Source organism: Strix uralensis, chromosome 4 (genome assembly GCF_047716275.1).
Source record: "Strix uralensis isolate ZFMK-TIS-50842 chromosome 4, bStrUra1, whole genome shotgun sequence".
In the NCBI taxonomy this organism is placed as follows: Eukaryota; Metazoa; Chordata; class Aves; order Strigiformes; family Strigidae; genus Strix; species Strix uralensis.
This window is the reverse complement of record NC_133975.1, coordinates 71,049,090-71,074,637: the sequence shown is the minus strand read 5'-3', so window position 1 is coordinate 71,074,637 and position 25,548 is coordinate 71,049,090. Positions and strand designations below refer to the sequence as shown.

At 40.9% G+C, this 25,548-nt stretch overlaps 1 protein-coding gene across 2 annotated transcripts in view; it reads left to right on the top strand.

Moving 5' to 3' along the window:
- ANXA5 (annexin A5) overlaps nt 1-24,657 on the top strand; it is a 51,094-nt gene extending 26,437 nt beyond the window's left edge. The window contains exons 1-13 of one of the 2 annotated variants that reach the window (XM_074867239.1): nt 1,451-1,551; nt 1,668-1,711; nt 8,978-9,062; nt 10,159-10,253; nt 11,043-11,156; nt 13,557-13,647; nt 14,592-14,671; nt 15,130-15,186; nt 18,171-18,264; nt 20,023-20,118; nt 20,658-20,716; nt 22,861-22,983; nt 24,102-24,657. In XM_074867239.1, coding sequence (XP_074723340.1) covers nt 1,703-1,711; nt 8,978-9,062; nt 10,159-10,253; nt 11,043-11,156; nt 13,557-13,647; nt 14,592-14,671; nt 15,130-15,186; nt 18,171-18,264; nt 20,023-20,118; nt 20,658-20,716; nt 22,861-22,983; nt 24,102-24,164 — 966 coding nt within the window. In that variant the 5' untranslated portion in view covers nt 1,451-1,551; nt 1,668-1,702 and the 3' untranslated portion in view covers nt 24,165-24,657. Of the gene's footprint in view, nt 1-1,450; nt 1,552-1,667; nt 1,712-8,977; nt 9,063-10,158; nt 10,254-11,042; nt 11,157-13,556; nt 13,648-14,591; nt 14,672-15,129; nt 15,187-18,170; nt 18,265-20,022; nt 20,119-20,657; nt 20,717-22,860; nt 22,984-24,101 lie in introns of those variants that run through there. The other variant, XM_074867238.1, reaches the window with a different exon arrangement.
- The last annotated feature ends 891 nt before the right edge of the window (nt 24,658-25,548 follow it).

The following is a 25,548-nucleotide window of genomic DNA, read 5'->3' as shown; positions in this document are numbered from 1 at the left end:
CTTGTGTGCACTTTCTAGATGGTAAAGCTTGAAACATGGTCGCAGCATGACCTCTATCTGATCTGGGTATAACATATAAGGAGAAAAAGACTTACTTTTGCAGAAAGAGGTGGGGGTGTGTAAGCAAGGTTGTGCTTAAACTAAAAGCAACCTGTTTGAATGTCAACCACTATTTTTTAAACCATTTCATAACCCATAATGTTTTCTTAAATATTGTTATTCCACATCTAATCCAGATGTGCATTTCCACGTGCATATTACGAGCAGCTCACTATTCCCTTCCTGTATCTTTGAGCATGTGTGGAATGCCACTTCAATGGATTAGATTCAAATTAGACTTTAATAAATAAATCAGGCCATTTTAGCAAACCATTTGATTCTCAGTCCTGCAAAGGAAGCCAGCTGGGTGGATCTCATGTTTTTGCTGAACTGCATGTGCACTTCTGGGGCAACAAGGAATGATGGACAAAATGTTTAAATTTGCATCACAATCTTCATTTCTGTCGGTGTTTTCCGAGGTAAACACAACTCACTTCAAGACAGAAGTGACTGTTACATGTTAAAGTGCTCACGTAGGGAGATTATGTTCATGTCTTATTTTGGCAAAGACGCTAAATTCCATTTGTGTTGCAGTCTCTTTTCCTTCTTTCATCTGACACGCAGCTGGACTGCATTTGTATGGGTGAGGGAGCAAGTCTCCAGTTTTAGATGAAAACGCTCGTTGAATAGCCACACTGACTGCATATTTGTTGCTCTCCCAAACTGGATGTGTCTTCCCTATACCTGGGTCTGTGAAATGATCCTGCTGTAAGATGTTAAGGAGTGTCATCACCCCAACTGCTTACTGTAGTGGTAGTCTACAACTACAGCCCTTACATTCTGTTCCAACATTTTGCTTATTTTACTAACCTAGCTTGCTTCGAAGCTAACTTAGGACAGCTAGTAAAATGCCTGCTTTAAACTTCAGCACAGACTTGTCCTTTAGTGAGGGGATATGATCCTCTTCAGAGTAACGGGAACTGATTTTTGTACAGATTTCATCAGGAGCGGGCTTGAGCACCCCTTGGAGACTCTCTATCTGCAAATGTAGTTTTTCTTCTAAAAGGTTTATTATTCCTAAGAAACAAAGCACTAATTACACCCTTCCGTGGCATAACAGAGATGGAGGAGAAAGCAATCCTCTGAAGGGGAGAGCCGCGGGGAGGTGAAGCGGTGGAGGGAGGTCTTTCTCTGCGCTCCTTCCGAACCGGCCGCGGGTCCTGGGGGGACCAGGCGCGCCCAGACCTGCAGGGTGCCCCCTCAGTAGCCGCCGGGGAGGGGCTCGGCCCGGGTACCGCCTCCCCCGGCCGGGCCGCGGAGCCCCTGGGGCTTGACGGGGTGAAACTGCCGCCGGCCCGGCCTCCAGGCGGCCCGGGGGAGGCGGCCATGGCTCGCCGCCCGCCCGGGGTGGGGCCTGGCCCAGCCCCCGGCTGAGGCAAGCAGCGGCGGGGCCCGCGCCCTCCCGCTTTCCTCAGTGCGGCGGGCGGTGGCGGCGCGGCGGGGCGGCTCGTGGTGAGGGCGCCGGCAGGCCGGGCCAGGCCAGGCGAGGGGAGGCGGCCGGGTTGGGTTGGGTTGGGTCGGGTCGGGTCGGGCCGGGCCGGCTCTCACTATCGCATCTCTCTTTGCAGACACGGACTCGGCCCCGACCCGACGGATCCCCGAGATGGCGAAGGTGAGGCGGGCTGACGGCCACCCTGAGGGGCTGCCGACCGCCGTGGCCCCTCGGCCGGCTCGCCCCTGCCCGGCCGCGGCCGGTCCCGGGACATCCTCCTCTTACTTTTACTCCTCCGTGATTTATTTTCGGTCTGCTCTAACTCAACCCATCCCTAAGCTTGGGGAGACTCGAAGAGGAGGGGGACGGGGACGGGGAAAGCAGCTAATCATGTGAGGCGCACGTCAGGCACCACTTTTTTTTTTTTTTTTTTTCCCGCTAGTTTCCACTATTTTGGCCAAGTTTTCAGTACTGTGTGTTTATATTGTGCTTGGGTGGAGGCTCCTTCCACTGGAGGAGGAAGGAGAAAAAAATACCGCCGTGGCTGTGCCCCGTGGGGTCTCGGGGCTCGGTACTCCCGTCCCCAGCTTTCCCGTATCTAACTTGAATTTTTCTGGAACCTTTGCAGCTTCGGCCAGTACTTCGTCTCGTTTTTTTTTTTTTTTTTTTCGTTTGTAGCACTTGTATCTCTGTGTTTTGAGCCTGGATGAAGGCTTGGAAAATGGGGCTGACTCCGGCGTTTGTTTCTATAGTTGCATCAAATGCATATGATCTGGAAAGTAAAAGAGTTTAATGGCATATTTATGGGTTTTGTACTGCTGTAGGAAGTGAAAGCCATCAAGTTGTATGAGTACCTTCACAAAGGTCAGGGTAATTGCACATTACTGTTATACTAGTTTCATTATTTTAACTTAATGAGTGGAATGATTAGGGGTGTTTTAACACTCCTGTGAATATTTACTCATACTGTGACTGGATTTAGTTTTAAAAGAAAGGGTACTTCATTTAAAAAAAAGTTTTTATTTTTAATAGTATTCCACTAAATCCTTAAAGTTTGGGAGTGGGTTGTTTTTTGAGGGACAAAGAGGGGATTTTTCTTTCTTGAAACATCAGGACTGGTTTGTGTGATGCATCTTAGGGATACAGGGACCCCTATCCATGCCAGTGCAGGGCATCTGACCAGGCAGAACTACCTGGACAGCCTTTTATTGCCGTATATGTAGCATTGCATGTAGGCTTGAGGGTAACTTCCTTTTACTAAAAACATGGAAATTTGCAATTCTCTCGTCTACTCTCAGAGACACGAACTTTAATTCTTGATGTTTGTAAAAGGAATATTTTATTCTTTGCTAGTGCGAAACAGTTACTCTTGTCTTCACATAGCAGAATTTTCTACTGCCTGAGGTAACACTTGGGGCTGGGTTACTAATTGTGGTGAATGGTGGTAGGTTGAAGACATTGGAACGATGAGGTCTTGTACTAGGTACACCTTGTCCTAGAGTTTCCATGTTCAGAGGACTGCTTTTCTCTTCAGTGGTACTCTTTGCCTGTGCGATTATGCAGCCATGAAAGACTGGGAGTGTTAAAGCTTTGTAGCCTGGAATTCATTTTATAAAAAATAAAATAAAAAAAAGTTGAAGAGTAAGCTCTGCTCCTCCTGGCAGGTGTCTGTTCTAAATTTTGTTGCACCATGAAGTAATGTTAAGAAATGAAAGTGCCTATCAATCATGAAATGTTGAGTGTCAATTGACAGTGGTTATTTATATGTACAACTAAAGGTTCAGGGTTCACAAAGGCTGCACACAGTGTACTAAAGTCCAATTTAGTCTAGAAACATTACTGAAGAATAAAACCTTTGAAGAAGGTAAATTATCTTTGGAGTCTTGGTCACTGAAATATTTGTTCTTGATCAGTTATGGGAAGATTTTTTTTCCCAAAGACCTGTGGGATTTTGTGTGTTCCATATCCAGGACAAGAAGGTTCATTCATTTTGTGGGTGAACTACAGCATGCTGTAATGTGCTGTGCACCCTGGTCTCTCCATGCCTGTGGTTATCTCCTTGCTTTGGAGGAGCACTGCTGTCCTAACAAGCTGCCTTTTCTCGTGCATCTGTATGTGTGGTGGTCTTTGTTAGTGCATAGATGTACATGGTATGATCTCTTGCTGCTTGATGAATGAGCTGCCTTGGAAATGTTACCCCGTGTTTGTGAATTCAGAAATCTGGAAGGAAAGCAACAAGAATATTTTCTGCTTGCGTGCTGTGGACTGATCTGGTTTGCTCTGCTACTCCCAAATCTTTCCCTGAATGTGAAGTTGGAAGTATTCCGTGTATCCATTTGTAAACTGCCAGGAAAGGATTGCTTGCTGCTGGTGAAGGTGTGGCTGCTGTGAGCTATATCTGGAGTTCCTGTTCTGCCAATGGGCACCTGTGGCTTGGGGCACAGGAATAGTATCGCCAACTCCAGTGGCATTTCAGAGGACTGTGTCTAACGTTCCAGACTACAAACGCTTTTTCAGAATTGGGTCCTAAGCAGGGCTTTGGCTCTGTTGAGGTTATGAGTGAGGATGGGTTCTTTGAGTGGTTTTGCAAATGTCCCTACATTGGTTCCTACATTGCTGTTGCTTGCTCTTCTCTCTCTTTCCCACCCTCTCCTCTTTTTTTTTTTTTTCTTTCTCTCCTCACTATCTCTACTGACTCAGAGTTTAGTGCAGATGTTGTGTAATTCCGTTTTTTGTCAGGAGTTTAAATTTAGTGGGGCAGATGTGAATATAGTCTGCTGACCAGAGCTTACTCCTTCCATTTAAGTGCACAATCTAAAGCGTTACTAAACTTAGAGAGGTGTTTTGCAGAGCTGTCTTTCTAGTTGTGCATTTGCATCAGCTCTGCACCTATATTCATCCACTCACAATGTAATTTGCATCTTACTGCCCTTGACATTTTGGTAAGGATGTAATGAAATAATTATATATTTCTTACATGATGGTAATTTTAAAGCACAGTTTGATCTGGGATCTCTGTGTGGTCTTCAATGGCTGCAAAGGTTTTCAGTTTACCAGTGAGGACTGTGGTGTGCTTTATCTGCAAGATGGCTATTCTTGTGCAAGAAATCTTAGGGCAGTCTTTAATTTATTCTAGCATGTCACTCTCTGGGCTATCTTCTGTCTCCTGAAAATAGCATACCTTCTCTGTTTGTCAACCTGTGTGCTGGAAGATATTCTCCATTTCCATTCTTACCGTTCTACAGTTTTCCTGTGCCATTTTGTAAACAGATGGCTGCTTAAAAAAAAAAAAAAAGTCACATAGCACCTTCTCTGGACTAGACACTGGGCTTTCCAGTGGCAAATTGATGAGACGCTACTTTTGTTGCTGCAGAGCAGCATTGTGAAAGGGGGTAGCTCTACATCTATGGGAAATCTGACTGGGAAGAACTTGTTGTGAGCCGGTAGAGAGCAAAAGTAGATGAGAAGTCTGAATCAGTTCAAGTATGGTTTTTTGTTTGCTGATAATGAATGTTTTGTATTTAACAGTGGCTAAATGTGGGATCTTGTGGGTGGGAATTTTTTTGTGTGCTTGGTGGGAAAAATGAAAAGGAACCTCGTTAAGTGGCTATTGTTGATCTTACAGATAATGTTGTTGCCAGGATATGTGGCCACATGACATCAGATTGTGAAGCCGAGTTGTCTCTAGGGAGAAGTTAATGTAGCTCTGAGGTGCTGGTTAGAAACATCTCGCCTGATGACATCGTATCTTCTTCTGCAAACTTTTGCTACAGAAGAATAAACAATAATAACAGACAACATTAATTTCCTCATTTGGAGGGGCATAAATTCTAAAGCAAGAGCATCTCTTGCTTTGAAGTCTTTTTTTTGTCTCTTTTTTTTTTTTTTTTTCTTCTTTTCTTTCTCTGCCTTTCCTCTTCACGCTATTTTGTGTGTCTAGGGGCTTCATTGGTCTCATCGGTAGGTGTCTGGAGAAAATGGAAGCTGCTGTTTATTTCTAGTGTATAATCACAAATTGCCCTTGTGCTACACATGGTTGCTTAACAAGTCAGTGCACTGGAGAATGTAGAAACAAAGGAATGTGGGTGGATTTTGGGTGTCATAATCTTGTGATATTCTTTCTGTTGAGGTCTTGCACGTTGTGCTTCTCTTTATATTTTACTGCCCAGTGTAAGGTGTTGCTATTTAGTAAAGGATCGCTCCAGATTACAACAGGATTTAAATCAAAGACTATTTGTGTGCTTTGGGTTCTACTGGGTGGGAAACTTACTAACCAAAATAAAAACAACCTGTGAGGCTATAGTGTTTTGCATAAATGGCGAGGAACATTCGTAGAGATACTAAAAATACGATAATTTATTTCCCTCTATAAAAAGTTTTGATGTTTGTAAATAAATGTTAAATAGTTGTCTTTCAGTTCACCACTTTTCATATTAGGTCAGGATGGCTTAGCAGTTGTGATGCTGTCATCCATCTGCAAGAACCAGTTTGTTTCAATAAAGTTTAAACTCTACTTAATGTTGAAACTGTAGCTGAGTTGTCGGATAAATGAGTGTCTGGCTTTTGACAGGAACTCTTCTGTATGGATCTATTATATTATTAGAAATGTCTGGTTCATAGTTCCTATTTCAGTTTCTCTGTGACTGAAAGTTGACTTCAGTGGTTCAGGCAGTGATGGTGGTTTAGAACATACGCTTGCCCTCTCTTTCTCTGGCCAAAAGGTGCCATGTTTGGGAAGGAGGAGACAGCTGTTCCCTCCATGGACTGAGTTTGTTACCACTGCAGAGCTTTCTGCCATTGTCCATTGATTTTGCAAATGAGAAATTGGGGCTGGAATAACTAATAAGGGTGCTTCTGGACAATGGGGGTGTTTTAGATGGATTTGTTGTTGTTAAACATGGTGTGCCTGAGTATTTCCTGCCATACCCTGATCGCTGGGCCATGCTGCAGTGCTCTAAAGAGCTAGGTGAGTAGGCTTCTGATGTGAAAGTTAGGGATGGCTCGACACTTTCCCAGTGATGGGCCAGCTGTTGTCAGTATCACAGCTACCTGCATGTGGCTTCTGAAGGCGGTTAGACTGTAGCTTGGACTCAGGCCTGCAAAGATGTATCCAAACTTGTCTAATGCTAACAGCCCCTGCTGTGGTTGTGCTCTATTTCCACCAGCATGGAGTGTCAAGGGCAGCAGGTGTAGCTGGAGATTCTGCCATTGTAGCTGCTGTCTTTGTGGTACCCAGGTGACATGGATTTTTATTATGCTGGATGACAGAGCCACAGCAATATTTCTGGTTTGCAAGCTATGTGCAGCTCAAGTACTGATTGAGGGTGATTGTGGCAGGTAGGTAGCCAAAATCTAGTAAACACTGTGCGTCAGAAGGGAATGCCTGGAATGCAAATGGTGCCCAGACATCAAGAAAACTTTCAGACTACAGCTGCAACAGAAGAATTTCAGGAACTGTTCATCAAGCTTTGTGTATGTTGAGGCTTTCGTCACTGTGCTTTGGAAAAGAGAGTTATGGAAGGATGATTCTTAGCTAACAAAAATGAGAAGGATGATGGAGAGAGAGATTTAATACAGCATTTAGTGTTCACACATATGTTGTCTAAAACAGTCACAGAGGAATGTTGGGCTGTTGTTGCAAGACTTGGGAATTGTGAAGGGGAATTCCACTTGCTTATAACAAGATAAGCAAAGGAAAAGTTTAACTTAAAGATCAATAACTATTTCCTTTCAGACGTGTTGGCCATTGGTCATTTCTGAAGTAGAATTGTGGTAGTTCTGTAATACTAGTTATGCTAAGATGATACGAAAGAAAACAGCAGGAAATACACTTTTAAGTAACCCCACGCTGGCTGGTGTGGTAGTAAGGGAGGAGGAGAAATACAGAGGCTTTTCAGTCTTTATCTCTTTTACCAAATTAAATTCCGATTATAAAATTGAGTCCCAATTTTTGTGAAAGCCTTTGGAATTATCTAGGAAAATGACAACAAGTACATATTTCTGGGCCTAAATTTGAAGTACTGCCCAAAAACTTGCTTGTAATGGGAAAAGCAGAATGCTTCAGGGGAATTGCCATGCATCTGAAGTATGCTGGATATTGGAAGGCATCTACCAGAAAGAAGTTTGTTGTTGCTATTAAACACCATGATGCTTGGTGTTCTGATTTGCTGAAATACGGCAGAGATAAATCTAACTCATTAGTGCTTCTGCAGTGGGAGGGGTAGAGAGTTTCTGATGGCAGTAACACACAGGTGGCCTGAGAGGCAGCAGTGCCTCAGGGCACCAATTTCTGGATAGCGCTTGCCTGCTCTTTTCTGTCTGTGCTCTTCTGGCTGACCTATCTTGGATGAATGCATTGACTTGAAACCAAAGCACTGTGAGGCTGAAATTGCTAACTTGAGGGAAAAGCTGTATTGCAGAGGCCAGATGGCTGTGCTGCCTGTGAAATAATCTGGTGCCAGTCTCAGTAGGTGTCTTGGCACTTCCTTTCATGCTTTTTCTTGAGAGTGGAAAAATGTCCTGCCTGTACTGATTACTACTGTTGTACAGCAATGCTTACCAGAAATTTCCCTTCTTCAGCTGTTAGAAAAACCTCCCTATTCCCAAAACCCAACTGTTTCCCCTTTTGGCCATTGTCTGACTTTTATAGTTTATAATTAACTACTGCGCTATACACATACAGGTTCTTGAACTGCCATGTTTAAGTAAAGGCAAGACTTTTCCATAAGGGTGATGAATATTGGTGTTTGACAAAGTCCCTGAAGATCCATGTTCCATGGAAACCTAGTGGAATTATTTTTGTGTTTAGACGAGCTGATCTTTTATCCTTATGTTTGAACTGTTATTTCTTTCTAGCTGTAAACTATGATGAGAAATGTAGCTGAATCACTTGAATAAAAAGTTGCTTATGTCAAAAGAAACACAACGAACGATTGAAAGCCATTGCAGAGTTCAGTAGGTTTCATTTGCAACATGATGGAAACAATCTGTGGTACAGGTTGAGAGCTCCAGTAGGTTTTTCTTGAGGAGGGGAGGTTCTTATTTCCAAACGTGTCTTGGATCTTTGTGCAGCTTTTCTAGCATCTGTGATTTGTGCAATTATTTTCCCAAATTACTTGAACAAATGATACTTTCTTAGTCATTTTCCTGCATTCGGGCTCTAGTGTTGTACATACAACTCCTGCAAACTACCATTATGTAAATATACCTGAACTTATCTGGTGTACTGTTGAGTAAAACCATAGTAGTACCTTTTGAGTGAGCTGTGTTTAAATACACACAGACTGCTATTCAGTTTGCAAGAAAATATAATTGCAAGAAAAATGCTATCGTCTTTAGGACTGTGGGTTCAAATTTAGTCTGAGCTCATGTATGAGGAACTGAAAGATGCTATCTTCTATTTCATGGCCTTTTCCCTTTACCCCCACCCCATTTTTCCCCCTCTAGTACACGAGAGGCACCGTGACAGCCTTCTCTCCTTTTGATGCCAGAGCTGATGCAGAAGCTCTTCGTAAGGCCATGAAGGGAATGGGTAAGAATAATTTATTTTACGAAAAGTAAAGGGCTCTCACTCTTCTGAAAACTTCCTTTCTGAACTAATTTTTTTATATTAGCAGATGAGGGTAGGGCGTGCATCTACATGCCATGGAATGACAACCCCAGGACTGCACAAGTCTGGGCGTGTCCTTGTTTTGACTGTACTGCTCTCAAGGATGTTTATTTTTAGGTTAGCATGAGGGCAGAAAGAAGGTGGTTTGCACATTCCCCATTAAAAATTGATACTCCACAGGCTTCTCTGCACACGGTGTTTTACTACACAGTAAGCTAGACTGGATTTACAGGCAACAACTGTGGAGAGTTACGACAGCATAGTAGAAGCTCTGTGCTTGAAAAATGTGCAACAGCCCCCTCAGTCTGGAAGTGCGTAAGCACGGTACAGTTGCTCTGAACAAAGAATACAAGCACACAGCATGAATGTAGACTAGCAAGTGGTCTGTAAACTCACGCTATTGCTTTCTGCCCCAAAATGTCCCTGTGAGAACAAATCCTAACTTGCTACTTTTTTTGAAGCTGCCTCTGCGGGAGGAAGCAGGATGAAGGGAAGAAGGGAAATGTGATACACCTCAGCTTATTGCCAAATTCAGTAGGGCTAGTAAGATGCTGTGCTGTGAGGGCTACCTTGCAAGCTATCGTATATAAAATGGATAATAGCTCCACACTTCTGTACTCTGGGGTATTTGGGGTTACTGGACCGATTTTTGCTGGGAGTCGGCAGATTGTTTCTCCTAAAGTAAATCCCTTGGTGAGCCCAAAGGCAAGGCTCCTGTGTAGAATACAGACTGTGACTGAATGTTATAGCTGATACCTGGGGTGCTGGGAGCAGTGTCTGGAACAGAGCACTGATGGAGAACAAACAACACATAGGTCCTCCAGTCATATTTTTGCAACAGCAGAACACCAAACCTGGTGGCTCAGTTTGGGGTATGGTGACATTTGTTATTTAAATGCTTTTGCTGTTTGTCGGTAGGCTGTTATTTTCAAAGCATGTTTCATTCCCTTTGGAGTTTGTGCCACTGCTGTTTGTTTTTTAGAGAGTGTTTGTAACTCTTTGTTCTTTCTAACTTCAGGGACTGATGAAGAAACTGTTCTGAAGATCCTTACCAGCAGAAACAATGCTCAGCGTCAAGAAATTGCATCTGCCTTTAAAACCTTATTTGGCAGGGTGAGAAGAAGAAAAATACCTCTAGAAATGAATTGAGTGTGGCCTATGGTGATTACTTAAAACTGTGAGGCACATTTATCATGCTCCCTGTAAAAGATTCCTTCGAAGAAAATCTAGTTTTGCTTCTGCCTTCATCTCTCCCCCACCCTGCTAGCTAGATTAGAGTCTTCCTTTTAGATTAGAAATTACTTCCTTTTTCTGTATTTTGGTCCAATATGCCTTAGACGGATTTTTGTGCAAAAGCTCTATAGTTTCCTGTTAGTATGCTTCTAGTACTGACCTCACTCTTGGTATGGAAGGAGTTATCAAATATTTTGATGCTCGGTCTGCAGTGTAAGGTGATAGCAGGAAAAGAATATTTTAGAGCTAGAAAATGCGACAGAAATAAAGCAGCCTAATACTGTAGTAGGAGAGAACAAAACCATAAGTGAGTTGAAAGCAAAGACAGCTTGTTTCTTTCTTCCAACATTGTTGGATCCTTTAATATTCTGGCTGGGTAACCTTTGTTTCAAATAGCAAGTGCAGTGAACAACTGGGGTTTAAAGAATTTCTATATTGAAAAAAAAAATCACAGTATGTTTCAGGTTTTCCAAATGCTCATGTATCCTTTTCTTCTGCCTTATTTGGCTACATTTGTTTTAGTTCAGGTACCAATTAAAACAAAAAGAGCCCTGTCCCTTGAGCTTCTTGATGTGTCTCCAAAGTCTTCTAGCTTGCAGATACACAACACATGCATCCGTTTAAAATGGTTAGTCCTTGTTGATTACAGCACTGTTTGTTCTGCATTAGGATCTTGTAGATGACCTGAAATCAGAACTAACCGGCAAATTTGAAACACTGATGGTATCTTTGATGAGACCAACATATATTTTTGATGCTCATGCACTGAAGCATGCTATCAAGGTAAGAGGAGTAGGGGAAGGGAATATATTATATGAAATGTTTGTTGCTCTTTTGTTGGGTTTTAGGAATGAACTTTCAGTTGGTAAGGGGAATGCTAATAGAAGTACCCTTTTTTTTTTAAATTAGGAATGTTATGCTAACACCTAGTATGATTGCTAATGCTATGGTTTTGCCTGGTTTCTTATTCATCCTAATAACTCATTAGAGGCAGTTTAGAAATCTAGTCTGTATAATGTTTTATGTGAAATTATTTTCATGAGAAACACTGTAATCTTAAGAGCACAGTGTTCCTGTAGATACAGATTAAAATCTACGTAGCATAAGACTTGTTCCTTCTGACTTAAATACGAGTAGATATGCGTGTTGCTTTTAAATTCTTTTTGCTGCTAAAATGCATTGCTGAAGTCCAGTGGACGCTAGATTCTTCTGCTTGTGAGCAGCCTAGGTTTTATAGCTATACAGCTATACACATAGGCTGCAAATTAGTTCAAGGCATTTCATTAAAGTGTGATCTTATTTGTATGTCTGTTCTTGACTGTTATTTAAGCTAGAGAGTGTTCTGCTCCTGATGGATTACAGTGCAACTCCAGAATTGATGGGCTAGCATACTTGTGAAAACTGGTGTCCACCAAAATTATGAGCGGGTATTATCTGTGTTACTGAATGTGTTCTAAAAGCTGCCTCCAGTAATACAGAGGGAAGAGTTGATAGCCCTGTCAGTGCTACCTTTCTAGCATTTCTCTTTAGCTCAATGCATTTAATGCCCTTCTGGGAAGGCTAGGTAAACAAACAATTTACAATCTGTATGTGTAGATATTTTAGTGTGTTTTCTTCCATGTGGTTCAATTTTATTTTTTTTTTCCTCTGTCACCCCTGTCTGATATCATCAGCCTGTGGAAATTCAGGAATCGGATGTCCTTGGATTAGTCACAGAATCTGTTGATTAAAGTAAAGGACATTGAACTTGACTAGTGCCAGATAGTGCTTGGTTGGGTGACACTTAGACATAAACTCCCAAGATCCTTGATGACCAACTGGTTAATATGTAGGCTTTAGTCAACTGTGCAAGCTAGTGCTCATGAACCCATGACCCAGCAAATAGTATCTCAGACAACAGAAACTTTAATCCTGGAAATTTTCTGTAATGTCTTTATATGCAGTGGGGGAAGGGGAGATGGCACCTGACAAAGAAACTGATAAAGGCCTTGTTGACTAAAAGGAAAAAATGTATTCCCAAGCTCCTCTTGTTGACTTAGGAGTCAAAGACTGACAGGGAAATGACAGAACAGTTGGGTGTAGGAGGGAAAATAGAGATAGTGAAACAAGAGTGGTTTTGTTCTTGTCACAAAAAATGATATTAAACACAAGATCATAGGATTTCAGAGAATGTGCATAGGAAAAGATGTTGATACTAGCTGCAGTTCAGCTTAGGTGGATAACAACAGTAAACAACATGCGATAGCAGAGACTTCAGTGCAAGATAATAACTTGGCTAAGAGTGTTAAGTCTGTGCTGAAGACTGTCCTATCAATTTTCACTGCTGCTACCTAGATTAGAACTAATATAACTGTGCCTGCCTGTCTTGTTGAGTAAGCTTGCTCTTGAAGCAATCTGTATTTTGAAAATGGTTACATGTAACCTGGCAGATTTCTATTTTGGATATCTTTGTGTGCAGTTAGTATTCAGATTTTCCTTACAGGAAAGGTTGTAAATAACACGCTGAAGCAAAAATACACAGTATTGTATTTCAGTGTTGTTTTTGTGAAATTAATCCTTTGGAAGTGTAAAGAGCAATGGCTTATTCTTACAGGCAAAGTAGACTCAGACTTGTGGAAACAAGATACTGACTTGGCTTTTGTAAATTTTATCCTTGTAAAAGTGAAGAGTGCCTGTCATGCCTGATGTAATTAGAGTGCAGCAGCTTAAACTATCTGGGTTAACAATTCTGCTGTAAAATACATGTGTTTGCAGTGGAAGAGAGAGTGGATTTAACATAGCACAATTCATAGAAGGGTAAAGAACATTGCTGGGTGGCTCTGTGTTTGTCTGTGTACTAGTTGATGAAAGACAGTATATGAACTAGAGCAAAGATAGAAACTTTTACTCCGTTCACTTACCTTGATGTCATTGACTGTAATAGTGAAAAACTGAGGAATATCTGTGTGTGCTTGAACATGGAAGGGCTCATCGGAATCCTGCAGCTCTGAGCCTCTGTTGAGTGTTGGGAAGCTGGAACAGGAAGATATTCTTTCTAAAACCCCACAATATACCAGAAAGAAGAAAGTAATTTTTCTTTATTTGGTCCGAGTGTATAAGCTGATGCTTGCTTTTGATTGTCAAAGGGAATTCTTGTTTTCCTTTTGTTATTTAATCAACTGATTTATACTTGCACCCCTGCAGGGAGCAGGAACCAATGAGAAAGTGTTGACTGAAATTCTTGCCTCCAGAACACCTGAGGAAATGCGGAATATTAAACAGGTTTATCTGCAAGGTAAAGTTCTGTATAAAATAAAGTTCTACGGTCTCCATTCAGTTCTCTTAATATAATTTTAGCTCATCTTTCAAATAAGGTCTGTCTGTGAATTGATGGATGTGTCCAGTAAGTGGGATTTCATTCTGCTGTGTTGCAAAATTTCATATTGAAAGAAACAGAGTTTGGATTGTAAACTAAAATAGTTTTTATTTCAGGGCTATGTATGCAGGTTATGGCATTTTGTGCTTTATATTTACAATTCATTCAAATGTATTTCTTTCTTTCACCCATTATTTTCCTCCTTTTGACTGAGAGGAGATTTTTAGTAATTGGAAACTAGAAAACTGGTATCACATAAAAAACAGAAGTGATTTTTTTTTCCATTTGCTCAGTGCTCTGTTCAAATGCATTTGAGCTAAAGCAGATGCAGCATTTTGGTTGTCCACAGGAATATGTGCTTTTACCCTGTCATTGTGGGTTGTTTTTTTTACAGCAGTGTTTAATTCAACACATTACTTTTACTTCTATGCAGATTCCTGCCACACAAAAATTCTCATGTCTTAATATGAGGGAAAACTTACAGTCTCCAAGGACAAAATTTATTAGTACTAGACTTTTCTGGGCTCACAGTTGTACAGTTGTGAGACTGCCATATTTTAGTGTAGTTCCAGATCTGTATAGTCTTTAGTTCCTTAAAGAGCAGAATCTATGCATGTCACCTTGTATTTCAAAATATTTTGAGTAATCTGCTCCTGATACTAGGTGTGAGATGCTATCTCTTCACTTCTTTTACAACAAGGTTAGGCTGTAAGCGAAAGCAGAATATGTCTTAGTTGTTAAAGCTGTTTCTGATAAATGATTCTACAACCTGGGAGTCAAAGTAACTTTTAGCTTTTCCTTGCTTTCTCCTCAAAATAGTGAGGAAGGCTGTAAGGTGGTGAAAGGGTATTGCTCTTTTACAGAGTACGAGGCCAACTTGGAGGATAAGATCACAGGAGAAACATCAGGCTATTTTCAGAGACTGCTGGTGGTCCTGCTGCAGGTCAGTATCTCTTTGTGTGCAGGCATGTGTGTATGATTTTCACTTCTGTGTTCCTGTCGATGTACACTTGTCACTCTCTGCTTACTAAGCTGAGATTCTAGGTAGACCTGGTGATGATAGGCAGGACTAGTTCTGAAACTGAGTCACTTCCCTGACTTGCAGGGTCAGTGTTGAGCTCTGTTATGGGTCATTTCCACATCACTGAATTGAAGAACTTCTGTGATGCTTGTGGGTATAGCAGAATGCCTGCTGCGTGGGCTTTTGAAGGCAGTAGGAGAGGAGAATGTTTATTTCATAAAGACACATGCAAGCAGAGGGGAAAAATAAGGTGATTTTGGAGAAGATGCATTAGGGGTTGACTTCTTGCAGTAACTCTTACAGGCTCAATATAACAGATAAGTTGTTTTTTGATTCAAATATGATTCTTCAGTTTAACAACTTGTAAAAATTCTCTTTAGGCGAATAGAGATCCCGATGGCAGAGTTGATGAGGGTCTTGTTGAGCAGGATGCTCAGGTGGGTGAATGACTTCATTTTTGGGACGTTTCTATAAGTTATCTTGCAAAGAGTGTATTCGTCTAGAATTCAAATGTGAGAGAGAAATTGATAAGGTTTTCTATGTGTGTGTGTTTTCCTGTGCTTTTATACATTCTGGACAAAAGAAGTGTCAAAACCTGAAACAGTGGGATCAAGATTTTTGGCACTTTTATGTTTCAGTGTAGAGCATGTCTTGTTTTGCTTAATATTTAATGAGGTGTCTGAATGGAACAGTGATTAGATCACTGGAAACAGAAAGTCATGATTGCTGAGGCTTTGTGATGCTGAGACACCCACTGCTGGAAAACTCAAGAGATACTAATGGTTCATTCCATAATATCTGACTTGAACTTTTCTCTGAATTCAGTCCTTGCCTATCATGGGTCATATACGTGTCCTAGTGAAATGTTAATGCTATTTGATGAGGGATGCCTCCATAGAGGATGAAATACTAAAAAGAGAAAATATACTAAATATTCTGCTTTACTTTAACCAGATGACAGTCTAAGTATTGCCTCTAAAGGGTTTCTAGAAACTCATGTATTGCCCTTTGCAAGTATTGTCCATGACTTTGTCACTGATGCTAACCTGTACTCTAGGACAGGAAAAGGAATACCAGCACTTAATTGATGTCCTTGATGCAGTCTCTTGCTGGGTGCTGTTGGCTTTGTTCTTAGTTGTAGTGATGGTCAATATTTCAGCGATTTGATTACAGAACTCATTTAATGCATGTTTCTTCTTGGTTATTTCAGATAACTCTGGGCTAGACATTTTTCCTCTCATAAATTGTCAGTTGAGATGAAAGAAAATATATGGATTGTTCAAGGTGACAAAGACAAAAAGCAGAATACCAGATCAAGAAAACATTCTCCTGATAGCAGGGCAAGATGGAGAGACAGACTGGCACAATGTATTTTACTGGCACAGACCTATCCTTTGTTATGTAAATTCAGAAAGCATTGTCTTCCTGCTACTGAAATTAATCCTGTGGAAATTTGAGCTTGAACATTAGTGAGGCAAATGTTTGAATCCTGAACTAGACTGTTTCATGAAATTGTGTCAGTCTTGCCTTTAGTTGGGCTTACGTAATTGAGGAGACCCATAAACCACAGGCCTTGGTAGGTCAGTAGATTCCTTCTGGCCTCTTTAATTGAGCTTAAATGAGCATCTAAATTTAGGAGGCACCATACATAAATGTTGAAAAAGTCCTGGTTTTCTAAATGGCTTCTGTGGTTTGTTATGTACGTTTGGCTTGAACTGGGACCCAAACATAGAAGTGTTCTGTCGCATTTCTCTTTATTGATATCTTTACGTTCAACATCTAACATAGCTGGAACAGATCCAGAGAATTTACTAATTATTATTGCCAGGTACAAATGGTCAGAGTTGAGGTATGTGACTGTGCAAATGTAAGACTATTTTTGGCTTCTCAATGTTTCTCTTTATTAATGTGATACTCTGGGAAGGATTTGATACGTTAGAGGGCAACCTCGTTGCTCAGTGGTGTTTTTTATTTTTTTGGGGGTCTGTGATTACTAAACATTAATTCAAAGCAGTTGGGGAATGGGCATTCATGCTGTGAGATAGTATGAATATGCAACGAACTTGCAAGACTTTTCTGAGAATGCCTGAAGGAGAAAGTTGAACTTTTTGGAAGAGATTTTGTGAATATCACTTTTTAAAAGTTATACAATTGACATACATTTTGGGTATTGCACAGCGTCAAGGCAGGTAAAAACTTACAGCTCACACAAAATGCCATTCACAACTTTTAGTATCTCTAAAGAAATGCATTCCTGGAGTTTTTAAATGCTGTGCTGGGACTTCACATTTACTACTGGATGGAGAGTTCTGGTATTCATTTGGAGAGCTTAGCATGTATTATTTGAACTAAATATCCTTGCAGTGGCTTAATAGTGCTTTTTGTTTACCCCACTGTTTTGTACTCTGTACCATTAATATTAAAAAGAGCATGCAGCAGTCACAGATGTGTTTTGAATAGGATTGTGGGACAAACATAAATAGGAAATCATTAACATCCCATCCAGGTTTTACAGTCTGGACAGACAGATGGCCAACAGCATTGCTATGCAGCAGATTTGTTTGTGGGTTTTTTTCTAAGAAATATTTGATTGCTTGAATATAGGTGGTAACCTGTTTGCCTGTCCTCTGCTCAGTGAGGAGGGATAAAAAATACTATATACTACGATATGTACAAACCTTTCTCTTTACATGGTGTTTAGCACATGATTTGGAAAAAAGCTTCTGAGTGTCAGGAATTTAATTTTCTGAATTTTTTTTTCTTTCTCATTTTCCTTCTTTTCTTGCTTATTCCAACTTCTAGAAGTGCTTTACTTTCCTAAATGCTGCTAATTGCCTTCATTGTCTTCATTGAAGAAAGACTTGCCTGAAAAGCAATGAATGTGCTAAAATGATTAAATGATTAAAATCTGGTTTCATATCGCTAAGACTTTAACAGCCTTCAAATCCTGTTTCTGAGAGCTTCTAAATCCATCTTCCCCTCCTGGAAGTTCCTCCTGGGCCAAGTTAGCATGGTTCTCCCATTGATATGAGTCATCATGTAATAAAGTTTTGCTAGTCTGATTTGAAAAAGGGGGCAGGGGGAAAGGCAGAAGAAGCATTATTAGGAATGGATTTTATGTCCTGTATTATCACAGTTTCAGAAAATTTCAGGCTTATGAAAGGGGCTCTGCACACAGTTAGTTTTAGAGTCTTAAGCAGTGTTACTCATGTAAATGCTTTCACAGTCGATTTCAGAATTTATCATTTATTTCTTTCTAAGGTCAGTTCAGTACTTGGCAATTTTTTTTTTTTTTCCTCCACTCCAACTATAGCTTATTAGTAAGTTTAATGCTCCTTAGAGTGAGACAAATAGATCTTTTCAACAATGTGTGTGGACACAAGACAAATGCTGCTGTTTTGATCTCTTGAATTTACAACAGGTTTTGTTCAGAGCTGGGGAGCTGAAATGGGGAACAGATGAAGAAAAGTTCATCACTATCTTGGGAACTCGAAGTGTTTCCCATTTACGGAGGGGTAGGTAGTATGGTTCATGTGTGCTTGAAAACTTCTGCCTGAAGTCTCAGTATTACGCAGCTGGCGGTAGAAATAGTAGAAAACTTGTTTCTGGTCTCACATTTGTCAAGCCCAGAAATCTTTAATCACCTCTTCCCTCTACTTAATACATTTAATTTTGTTTCCTGTAATTCAGCTTTCCCCAAGCAGTGGTGATCTCCTGCTTGAAGGAGTGGTGCAGTAGATCTGAGGGACAGCTGGGGTGTTTCTTTCTAGATGCTTAATTTTTTTTTTTTCCCCTTTTGAGAGAGGTCATGGCAATAGAAGGGATGCTGGCGTCTGTTATGAGTCGTCATAATCTGATGGAGATCCAGCCCTGAAAAGATCAACCCTTTTATAGGTGCATACTTTATTAACTGTTAATGAAGAGACAATATTTTTTTTTCCCCTGCTCCTTACTTGTTCATAAGTCTATTTTACAAAGCTGTTTAGGCCATTGGAAATACTGACCAGTAAGTTTTGCTTTGGTTCTCCAATCTTTTTGTTCTTCCTTTTGAATCTTTGGATTCATCTGGATTTTCAAAGGTAATTTGATTTGTGAATTTACTGTTTAGTTTTTTACCATTATTTGCATTAAAGTAATCCTAAAGTTTGTTTTGATGCACCCAACATTTACTTAGCATGATAGAAATGTAAGATTTCATAGAAAACTTGGGTCTTATGGATATTGATGAACACAGACTTGAATAGACTGACAGTAGGACAGTTTGTGTGAAGTTAATTTAATGTAGTAGCCCAGTGTAGACAAGATCTTAGATTCAGGCTAAATTATAGTTGCATCCTGGGAAAATTGCTTAGAACTTCCTAAAACTTTCCCACTTCTCTCTGCACCCTTTCACTGGATTTGTTCACAGAATCATAGAATGGTTGAGGTTGGAAGGGACCTCTGGAGGTCATCTTGTCCAACCCTGCTTGAGCAGGGCTACCTAGAGCAGGCTGCCCAGGGCTATCTCCCAACACTCCACAACCTGTGGGCAACCTGTGCCAGTACTGAGTCACCTGCCCAGGGAAAAAGTGTTTCCTGATGTTCAGATGGAACCTCCTGTGCCCATTGCCTCTTGTCCTGCCACTGGGCTCCACTGAAAAGAGCCTGGGTTCATCTTGTTTACACCCTCCCTTCAACTATTTGTACACATTGATGAGATGCCCCCTTGAGCCTTCTTTTTTCCAGGCTGAACAGTCCCAGCTCTCTCAGCCTCTCCTCATAGGAGAGGTGCTCCAGTCCCTTAATCATCTCAGTCGCCCTTCAGTTGCTCCATATCTCCTTTGTACTGGGGAGGCCAGAACTGGACCTTGCGCTCCAGGGGTGGCCTCACCAGTGCTGAGTAGAGGGCAAGGGTCACCTCCCTTGACTTGCTGGTGACACTCCTCCTAGTGCAGCCCAGGACACCATTCGCCGCCTTTGCCACGTTGGTGCCTCACGTTCAGCTTGGTGTCCACCCCAGGACCCCCAGCTCCTTTTCTGCAAAGTTGCTTTCCAGCTGGTTGACCCCCAGCATGTCCTGGTGCCTGGGGTTGTTCCTCCCCAGGTGCGGGAGTGTGTTGTATAGTAGCAGTTTGGGAGGAAATAGGTATTTAAAATAGGACAGAGGGGAGAAGAGTGGATGATAGCATTTGAACTGTGAATAATGAGGTACAGATGGCATTAACCTGTACTGAGGAGGATACTGGGAGAAATGCTGGCTATACCTGTGACTAAGCAGACTTTCTGTTTTGCAGTGTTTGACAAATACATGACTATTTCCGGCTTTCAAATTGAAGAGACCATTGACCGTGAAACCTCTGGTGATTTGGAGAAGCTGCTTTTGGCTGTTGGTAATTAAGTCTTAACAGATCTAGACTGGCCTTCTTCATTTACTCCCAGGCCTTCTTAAATTGCAGTTATTATAGGAAGTGGCATGAAAACATGGTTCCTTTTTGAAGTTAATCACCTGGGATCTCTTGTTGTATCTAGAGAGTAGGCCTTTATTCTTCCTTTAATAGATGGAGGGCTAGGGGAGAAGTGAGCCAGGGCGTGGTGATGAACTGTGTTCTGTTCAGTCATGTGCATCTCTATCAGAAAGTAAGACAAAACTCTGCCTTCGTTTGTATTCCTGGCATCTCATTTAGGACAATGTCGTAATAGATTTGTAACTGGGAGTAGAATTTGACTAGCAAAGCCTCTGTTAGAAATACATGGTGAATTCTAACTCGTAGAACTCAGAGATTTAGCAGAGGATCAGACTAGCTGACAGCTGTATATTTAATTGTCCACACTGGAGAGAATGATCCAGTAACACACGCCTTGTCTTGACAGTGAAAGATTGTCCTGTATTGAATAACAATCAGTAATTTAATCCTTTGCCTTTTTTCAGTGAAATGCATCCGAAGTGTGCCTGCTTATTTTGCTGAGACTCTGTATTATTCCATGAAGGTATGTACGTGTTTTCCATATGTCACTTCCCATCTCCCCCAGCTACAATTCCTCTCCCTTTGGCTTGTTCTTCATTTGTTCTTTCACTGTAAATGCCAACAGGATACTGTATCACTAAGCATCTGCAAAAGGTTTGGGGAATGCAGATCTGGGAGAGGATACAAACGATTCATAAGCTTTGCTTCGAGTTCATCGTAAGTTTGTCAGACCATAAATGTTTTACAGGAAACATCAGTCTCATCTGCTGTTTTTGGAGTTGGTCTTGTTACATTGGAAAATGTCTGGCTAGATTCACTGGGCACCTTCAGCTAAATAAAGATTATGGTGTCTTTAGGTGGTGGAGGAAGTAAAGATGACCAAAAACTAAATTGTAGATTGTGCAGATTTAGTGCTCTTTGTTTTGGAGATGAGTATTTACAGACTGAAGGTGTAGTTAGCTTTGAAACACATTTTGATGACTATCCATCCCATTTTGAGAAGGAAAAGAAACTCATCAGAGAAAAAGGAAAGAGGCTTAAACAGCTACAAAAGATTTCTGCAGGGCAATCCCATCAGCGACACAGCTGTGTTTGTTGGCTTTGCCTTCTCTTGGATGGGAAGAGATAAGCAGGGGAAACTGTATTTTTAACTCACAGTGGCTAATATTAATTAAAACCGAGGTAGGTAGTCTATTGTTTTCAGGCAAGTTATCAGCTTCCCTGAAGAATTTCTCCCTTCCTCTTACTGAAAAGTACTGAACTATGTTTGTCACCAGATGGTTGTGTTGATGAGGTGTCAGCATGAGAATTAGTGAAGAGCTGAAATGATAGCTTAATTTTTAAAAGCTGCTTTACTGGTTTTATAGATACCAGTGTAAAATAAGGTTCAGGTGGAAAATACAAAATATTACACCAGTATGCTGAGCTGTATGAAGAGGATTACTCTTCTATTGTTTATCTATTTATTAATTTTTATTTTTTAAAGAATGCGATAGAAAAATCTTTTCCTGTAGGTTTTAGATTTGTATGTGCTTCTATTATGAGGGGCCTGGTTAATGCTGCTGGTGAGATCCCCAATTTTTAAAAAAAATATAAGTAAAAATCATTAAGCACTTCAGAAGATCTTCATCAATTATTACTTTGACAGAAGAGTTTGTAATTCTAATTTATCAGTTTGGCATGACAAAGTTATACAATGAGCAAGGTTTGCTTTCATGATTAGGTGGGGCAGAGCCTGGCTTTTACTGGATTCTAATGTCAAATCCTACTCAGAAACCACCGGACTCATGGCATAACTTCTGAGCAGCTTTAGGGCATTTTTAGATGTAATCCGAGAATATTGCACCCAGTCGAAGGATTGAGTGACCCTGGACGTTAGGCTGAAGATGATCGTGGGGGCTCTGCCAAGTCCTTTCCTGAGGTGCATTAGCAGGTCAGCATGTGAAAACTTGTATTGCTTCAGCTTGTGTGGAGTCTGACTTGTCTGGGCAGGAGGGGTCAGGATGTTAGTCTGGCACAGCCTGCCAGCACAGGAACTTAAAATGTTTAAAGCAATAAAGATGAACAAAAGAGTGGAGCATGATTGCGTGGTTGGAAGAGGTTTATGAAGTTTGCCTTCGTAATAAACAGCTGGATAATTTGTGAAATGAGTTGCTCTGCCTTTGTCTTGCTGTACGATGTTACATGCTTTGTATTAGTCGTTGTTAGGATTTATGTACCCAGTTCCAGAACTGACTGCAATTCTGCAGTCTCAGACTACATTGAAAGGGTGAATTGCATGTGATTCTGATTGTGGTGATCAGCTATACTACTGTGTAATCTTGGAACTGGATTATTTTGAATTTGTATGGGCATTCACAGTTGAGGCCTGTGAGATGAAACATGAAATAAGAGGTCTGACCATATGGCACTTCACAGAAGTCCAGGGACTAGAGCACCTTGCATGGTTGGTCCTGTGTTCTCCACATTGCAGTGTGAATGTCTTGTAATACTGTCCCAAATATTCTCTGTTTTGGAGTAGAAATGTAATGCAGGAGTGTTTTGAGACACCACTTGTTGCACTTGGTGCTTCCATGTTGCACCGTGGTTGTTTGTATTTGTGGTTTTGTTAGAGCATCTGTCCAGAACAAACTCATATTTTAATATTATTTAAACTCTTCTCTTTAGGGGGCTGGCACTGATGATGATACCCTGATAAGAGTCATGGTTTCAAGAAGTGAAATTGATCTGTTGGATATTAGACAAGAATTCAGAAAGAATTTTGCAAAATCATTGCATCAAATGATTCAGGTAAAACTACCATTCTGTTATCAGGGAAAACGGGGGTGATTGAGATGTCATTGTTTGCACTGTTTATCTTTATGGGAAGGGGTGGATGTGAGTAGAAGTGGACAACTCTGAGCAGCGGTTGGTGGTTGGTCTGCAGTTTTGTGAAGTACCACATAGTGTCATTTAGATGGGGGACACTTCCTCTGAAAAGCTAAAGGTTTCTTTCCAGTGTTCACTAGGAGAGCAGATGTGGTTTTCTGAAATTACAATTACTCATACACCATTTTTAGTTACTGCTTCATTTCCTTGTCTGGGTTCCTGCTGATTTTCAGTGCTTCAGAGAGGGTGCTGGCTCCAGAGGAACAATATTGGGGTTGGGAGTCTGAATTACAATGAGGTTGGAGTTTAAACCTTGGACTGTGATGTGGAACTTTTTGCACCATTTCAAAGTGGAAAGCATTTCACTGTGGAATCAGTTTGAATCATAATCTCCTTTGAATGGATGGGAAGGAGCAGGAAGGGAAAGAGCCAGGAGGAAATCCAGAGCCAGCTGTTTCTGTAAAGTTAAAGTCAAAATGCTTTTTGTCCTAGGAATTTTTTGGGGGTATTTTGTTTTATTTTTAAATGCTGCTTTTTACAATTTTCAGTTATCAGTCCTGACATTATGCTCTCTTAATTAGGCTGGGTGGAGTTGCTTTTGACACTGCCAGTTGGGCCCGTAGAGCTCTCCTGTGGAATTAGTAGCAGAGCTTCCCGTTAATTACAGGGAGCAGGGCTGGGGCCTTTCTAAGTGCTGGCAGGTGCACTTTGCACATTTAAAGGTTTTTGCTTTTGGGGCTGCTTTGGGCTTCTCCTGTGTTTGGACTTTCTGACTTGCAGGTGAAGGCATTCTAATATGCAATGGGTGGCTCAGTTCTAGTAAAGCTTTTGGAGGTTGTTTCTGAAAGTCTGTCTGTGTAAATATAGCTCTAACATAAGAGACAGAGAATTTCCTTGCGTCATTACTGAGTGGAGAGTCATCCAAGTGGATTTCCTGTGGGTGGGACAAATGTATAATCTGTTGGAGTCATCCTAGGCTGGTGCTTTTCTTCACATTTCTGTGGTTGTGACTCATGGTGACTCGTCTGTTATATTAACAGAAAGATACATCTGGGGACTACAGGAAAGCGCTCCTGCTCCTCTGTGGTGGAGATGATGAGTAATGGTGGCAGTGACACGAAGGATTTGTTGTACTCCAGCTTTGCAGCCCTTTAGTGAGCATGTCTAGCTAAGTTTTTGTATCTTAATGCTTTGTGGCTGTTTGAATTTATACTAATATTGCACTTATTAAAAATGAGCATATTGTTATCCAAGTGATAGCTGATCTCTCCTCTTCCTGACATCCCAACTTCCAGGAATTTCAAGTGCCTTCTGTGAGTATGTGAGAGTCGTCTTCATGGAAGATGGGTACTGAGCACAGAACACAGTTCTTTGCAAGTGTTTTGCTGAAATAGGGAAAAAAAAATCATGTATTTCACTAATAATTTGAAGATTATCTTTTCTTGCTTTTATTCCTTACATTTCCACGGAGTATTAAGCTAGCTCTAACATTGCAAATGAAGAAAAGTTATCGTTTGTAATATTCGAATGAATTTGCTGAACATAATACAAGCAATCATTGGAAATCTAAAGGACCAATAAATTTTTTCTGTCTCAGCACAGTTGTATGTGGTTTTTAATGGACAAAGATCTATTTTCCATTTCATGTGATTCCACTGCTTCAAATTGTTGGTATATTTTCCCTACTATTATGCAGGCTTCTAAGTATATATGATGTTTTGCAGCTGTACATCTTGATGTCTAGTCTAGTATATGGGTGCTGTGGTGATGCTGCTGTTCAATACAGTTGGAATAGCAAATTGTTGGTACTTGCTGAGCATTGCATTCTCATTTTGTGCTGCTTTCTCTTTGTCTTCTCCTCCAAAGCTGAGGGAAGGAAGGAGAGCCGTTTGCACAGTGCCAAAGTAGAGCAGATATGCTGCACTTGTAGGACCAATCGAAGATTTCTGGAATGAAAGCAGGTGGAGATGGGAAGACAGTGATCGGTACTTCAGGGGTCTTGGGTGAAAAGAGGATGGTTGCAGCACTACTTGCTCATCAGGTTAGCAGGGAGCAAAGCACAATGTGAGAGAAGCACCAGTCTGTTATATAGGCTGCTAGAAATTCACTGCTTTAGTTCATCATTTATGCCTGACTCTGAAAATTAAATTGACGTGTGAAGGAGAATAAAGAGCCTTCGATTTCATGCATTATAAGGTCTAAACACCATGGTTCTAAATTTAGCTTATCGGTTAGTTGCATACATCAGCTGTAGAAACCACACATTTTAGTAGTCCTGTTGAAATTGATTCTTCACAGATTATTAAGAGCTTTAAAACTTCCATAGTGAATAAATGTAACCTTTTAATTTTTTTATATTGTAACTCTGAATTATTACTGTCATGATCTCTTGCTCGTAAGTACTTGATTACCAGTGTAAAATATGAAAGCTCTTTTTAGAATAAGTTAACTAAAGCCTAACCCACTCTGAAACCTTCTTTGTTTCAC